Source organism: Lactuca virosa, chromosome 9 (assembly GCF_052849685.1).
Source record: "Lactuca virosa cultivar CGN04683 chromosome 9, Lactuca_virosa_CGN04683_v6, whole genome shotgun sequence".
NCBI classification, from domain to species: Eukaryota; Viridiplantae; Streptophyta; class Magnoliopsida; order Asterales; family Asteraceae; genus Lactuca; species Lactuca virosa.
Window position 1 is genome coordinate 228499638 of NC_136434.1, and position 5629 is coordinate 228505266.

Here is a 5629-nt window from a genome sequence, read left to right on the forward strand (position 1 = left end):
AAAAAAAATTAATTCAAAGTAATCACAAAATGATATTTGGCAAATTAAATGAGAATGTAACAAGTAACAAAAAAAACTTTCATTTATTAGAATAGATTCTTTTTCTATAAGGTTTTACTTCTAAAAATATACCATAATAAAAATGAAAATTATATTTTATAAAAAAAATAATAATAATGTGATTAATAAATATATGAAAAATACAGTAGGGGAAGTCTATGTGCAAATGGGCCAGCGGATTCAATCCGGAAACCTAAAATGGCTTCTCAGCTAATCACATGGAGCTGGTTCACCACCCCCAAACAACGTAAAACCCTCCATCGCCACTAAATCCAACAACGTAAAACCCTTAACCACCGCTAAATCCACCTCCTCCACCATCTACCACCACCATCATCTTCACATGATCAAATTCGGAATGCAATTAATTCATTCTGATAAATTATCCTCTCGACCTACCCCTATATCTGTTATAAACGAACCGAGGTACGTTTGATCCCTCATTCTCTCTGTTTATACATTCATTCTTGCACCTGGGGTGGGTTTGAGTTTCGATTCAACCACTTAAAAGACCGCAGATTTTGCTCCTATGGGTATGATTCCGATTTGAGATTCGAAAATATGCTCTCTCTGCGCCTAGGTCGCAGATTTAGAACATACACCACCATTCCAGCCTCCATTACCTCGACTTCTAAAACTAAAACTACCTTGACTGCAAAGGATATCAAGAAACCCTTAACGTTAGAGGAACCTGCCCTAATTAAGCTCAAGGCAGAAAGAGACCCCGAAAAATTATTTCATTTGTTCAAGGCTAATGCCAATAATCGCCTTGTTATAGAAAATCTGGTTGCATTTGAAGACACAGTTTCCAGGCTAGCAGGCGCTGGGAGGTTTGATTACATCGAGCAATTACTTGAGCATCAAAAGGCACTTCCTCAAGGCAGACGCGAAGGGTTCATAATGAGGATTATCATGTTATATGGAAAGGCTGGAATGGTTAATCATGCCATCGATACTTTCAAAGGTATGCATTTATATGGTTGTGATCGCACTGTTAAATCCCTCAATGCTGCTCTTAAGGTTTTGTCACATTCACGGGATTTAGATGCATTTGAGTCGTTTCTTGGCTATGTTCGTTGCCAGTTTGATGTTAAGCTTGATATTATCTCCATGAATATTATAATAGATGCTCTTTGTCGAATGGGTATCCCTGATAAAGCTTACATGGTGATGGGAGAGATGGAAAAATCAGGGATCACACCTGATGTGATCACATACACTACTCTTATTTCATCTTTCTATAAACTGAATCGAGCAGAAATAGGAAATGGGCTTTGGAATCTTATGGTGATGAGAGGCTGTTTACCAAATTTAGCAACTTTTAATGCTAGGGTTCAGTTCTTGGTGCATAAAGGACGCTCATGGCAGGCTAATAGTTTAATGGGTATGATGCGTTACCTTGGAATTTCCCCTGATGAGGTTACATTTAACTTGGTGATAAAAGGGTTTTGTAGAGCTGGTTATATTGATATGGCTAAAAGAGTTTATTCTGCTTTACATGATGAGGGATACAAGCCAAATGCAAGAATATATCAAACAATGATGCATTATCTATGTAAAGAAGGCGAATTTGACATGGCATATACAATGTGCAAAAATAGTATGGAAAAGAATTGGTTTCCAAGCATCATTAGTATATGTCAACTACTTCAAGGGCTTCAGGCTACAGGGAAGATTGAAAAAGCTAGGTTTATTTTATCTTTGGTGCATAAAAAAGTACCTTCATTTAGCTCAAATCAAATGGGTATCATGGAATCGGTTTTTAAAAAGAGTTGACACTGTTCTAGGAGGAACCTTTGTACAGTTTTTTAATTCTGGTTTTGAGAACAGTTAGTTAATCAAGATTCATTTACAATGGATAATTATCCAGAAAAAAAAAAGATATAGTCTAATATGTTAGGTAAATTTGTTGTACCATCTTTGATTCTTGAATAAGATTTTTGATGGAGATTTATTTGACAATACCCAACTGGAGTTCTTCTGTTCTTGAACATTTTGTTCTTTTCTAACCTAACTTTATCAATCCCTTATAATTTACATTTAATGCAATGGGATACTAAAATTTTGTCTTGTAGAAAACAGTTAAAGATTGGATGCTTCTATTGGTAACATAATGTTTGAATAGAGAAAAGGAGAGAATTGAGAAGAAGAAACTGCATATGAACTTGCTATAATTATCCAGTATAACTTTTAACATTTTGTTTTCTTTTCAGCATAGTTGATTTTCTCAATTATCATTGATTATGATGATGTTCATTCAGATAATAAGTTATGGATGAAAGAGGAAAGGATGTTGGGGAAGCACAAGGACACGTGGCATCAAGACAGGAGGATCATATATAAGTATTTTACAGGTTTGAACCATGAATTTCCACTTTCAACATTCATTCATTTTATGTAATCTTAGGGTTTGAAGTTACAAATGATTGTAGAAGAGGGAAACACTGGAAACTGAAGAACTGACAAATGGGGATGATTTTTGAAAAAAAGACTCCTTAGTTACAATATAAAGTGAGAGGTTAGAGACTAGAAAGAAACAAAATAGACCACTTTACCCTCATGCGACATTCATATGACATGGCAGGGGTTAACACCCCCTCTAAAATGAAATCCAGCTGGTTGACTTTATTCTTGTCCTAAATTTGAAATAAAGTACCTAGTAATTTGAATGTTCATGATATCATCATATGACACTATATCTAGGTTTGTATTTCGGTGATATAAAACATTTTATGTAGGTTTATTCATCTAAAGCTCATATATAGTTTTAGAACAAAGAAAATAAAGCGCGCACACACATACTCGTTGAAAATCTATTTGGATTCTTTATTTGGATATGTGAGATACTGAAGCGGTGTTTCCTTGTTCTGGGATCCTTTATCTTTGTTTTAAATCATTAGGTTTAGACATTACTTTAGTGCTTCTTAATCCTTTCAAAATGGTAGCAACATAACCTTTTTGTGATTTCTTTCTAGAATCATACTGACGGTTGATTATACACAGTGGATCGAAAAAGTTTTATTGTTCCAACATTTTTTTTTTGAATTGAAATCGGATCCTTTCAATTTTTATATCGACATCGTAGATATACTTACAAAGTCGTTCCAATCATTATAATTCATTCTTAAATACACAATACAACCATTGATAGAATGTGATAAAATCATCAAACCTAAAGTGTAATTACACATTATAGAGCCAAGTAATACCAATAACCAAGTCAGAATTCTCTTTGTGTTCTTTAAGAATTTGAACATCAAATTCTCTTTCAGACTTTCAAAAACACATAAAATTTAATTTGAACAAATATCCATTCTTTAATTTATAGGCTATAACATGTATAAGAGAGGAGGGAGACCATAAATAATCAATGACTACTTCCATTCTTTCAAAAGTGGTCAAACATTTAATTTGAACAAATATCCATTCTTTAATTTATAGGCTATAACATGTAAAAGAGAGGAGGGAGTCCATAAATAATCAATGACTCCTTCCATTCTTTCAAAAGTGGTCAAACGTGGGTTGAGTGGGTAAATGGTTGGAATGTATTGGTAATGATTCATGAACCCATTTTTTTTTAGTTGGTTGTACATCATGCTTTAAAATTGTGTTTATATGTTTTTAATTAGTTTTGTATGTTTTTAATGTTTTTGTTAATTAATTTTGAATGATTTAACTAAAAATTTAGTGGGTTGGAAAAGATAAGTTTCCATATGTTTTGGGTTGGAAAAGATGAAAAATATGAGAGAGAAAAACTGATATGACAGTGAGTTGACTGAGTTGGGAGTGAATGATTTCCTCCACCCTTAGGCTTGAGGGAGTGGACTCGCCGCCCCTCTCGCCAAACAAGGTGCTAACATATCAAACACCACCCCTTTGGATTTGCCAAGGGAGGTGTTAAGAATTGGTCGCCAAGCAAATAGCGAGAGGAAAGAAAAGAGAAAAGATGTATTGGTTGATTATGATTGGTTTATAGCTATTGTTTCTTTTTTTCTCTTTTTTTTTTCCTTCAAAATAATCCCTATTAATTTAACACACCACCACTCCCTATGAGATGCTAAGAGTTAATTGCTAAGAAAGAAAAATGATGTGACACTCAAAAAAATGATGTGACAAGGTGTTAAGAGTGTTACCACTCATTTTAGCCTTACAAACTATTGGCATGGGTTGTTATTTTAAGTATTTACAATGCTCAAATATAAAGAAACCAAGAAAATTTAATTTGAACAAATATCCATTCTTTAATTTATAGGCATGTATAATACAAATTATTGGCACCGGTTGGTATTTTAAGTATTTAAAAGGTATGTAAAGACATTGATACTGACTTTGACAACCATAATGGCCAACATGATCATCGAATTCGTCAACTTTTTTAAACTACTATAAAAATAACTACAAAGAAAACCACAAATTCTTATTAGCACCTCTAAAATCATAGTGCAACTTTGGAGATGAAATCTTTTATCATAAGCAAAATTTTTGGAACAGGTAACATATGACCCTGACATGAGAAAAACTATTGAATTTTTACAATAAAGAAATTAGGAGACCTGATAAATTGGAGATGACAGCTTTGATAGTGCAATTTTAGAGATAAAAGCATTGTCAATGCACTTTTTGGAATGGAAGCTTAGACTTTGCAATTTTTGAGACGAATGCAATTATGCAAATAAACATCAAACTTCAAATCTATTTGTGCAAGTAAACCCTATATATATATATATATATATATATATATATATATATATATATATATATATATATATATATATATATATATTAGAGATAAATGTTATTATCATGGACTAACATGTACTATATAATTATTTTGACTAGTTATAAATTATACAACAATATATCATTCTTAAAGACAAATGTATTGTAGTATAATCAAGAATACACACTAAAAAAATAAGAACCATTCTTATATCATAAAACAACCATGCTTATAACATAAAACAAGAATATATACACCATTTTGAAGAATGTACACAACATTCAACACTATATTCTTTAAGAAGCTATCATCATTCTTGAAGAATATTATATATATATATATATATATATATATATATATATATATATATATATATACACACACACACATTCTTTAAGAGTATATCTTCGTTTTTGAAGAATATGTCTTTTGTTTATGATGTTTTTCTCATGTATCTATCTTTACCTCTTTAGGTTTGAACCTAACACACAAATCATTCAACTAAACACACAAAAAGACATAAGAGATATATGTAAACATGGCAAAAGCATTTTGAACAAACTACCCCTTATCGTTATTGGTGAAGAGCATTTTTCGTTAATAGTTAACTAAAATAAAAGTTTCATAAAAATATTGAACTAAAAACCCTCTACAAGATAATCATAGAAACATACATGCACTTACATTTTCATCTTAAGAAAACAATAACTTTTATCTCTATAATCACTTACATGCACTTACATTTTCATCTAAACAAAACAATAACTTTTATCTCTATAATCACTCTTATTATTCTCTGAAAGATCTTGTATGCTCAAGATTCATATTAAGATGATATTACTAATTAAC

At 31.7% G+C, this 5629-nt stretch overlaps 1 protein-coding gene and 1 long non-coding RNA gene across 3 annotated transcripts; both read left to right on the top strand.

The window, feature by feature from the left end:
• Positions 1-233: 233 nt before the first annotated feature.
• LOC145140982 (Tetratricopeptide repeat (TPR)-like superfamily protein) lies at positions 234-2024 on the top strand. 2 transcript variants are annotated; one of them, XM_079074352.1, is made up of 2 exons: positions 234-1024; positions 1187-2024. In XM_079074352.1, the coding sequence occupies exons 1-2, from the start codon at positions 622-624 to the stop codon at positions 1834-1836; spliced, it is 1053 nt and encodes a 350-aa protein (XP_078930478.1). In that variant the 5' UTR covers positions 234-621; the 3' UTR covers positions 1837-2024. The 2 variants fall into 2 exon arrangements, with proteins under 2 accessions (XP_078930478.1, XP_078930477.1); XM_079074351.1 differs by having other exon boundaries at positions 234-2024.
• A 224-nt stretch (positions 2025-2248) lies between these two features.
• LOC145140984 (uncharacterized) lies at positions 2249-2874 on the top strand. Its single transcript, XR_013722384.1, has 2 exons — positions 2249-2414; positions 2493-2874. It is a non-coding gene; the product is annotated as an uncharacterized LOC145140984 (long non-coding RNA).
• The last annotated feature ends 2755 nt before the right edge of the window (positions 2875-5629 follow it).

Coding starts and splice junctions, on each gene's coding strand:
- LOC145140982 (XM_079074351.1), top strand. CDS start 622: ATGCTCTCTCTGCGCCTAGGTCGCAGATTTAGAACATACACCACCATT.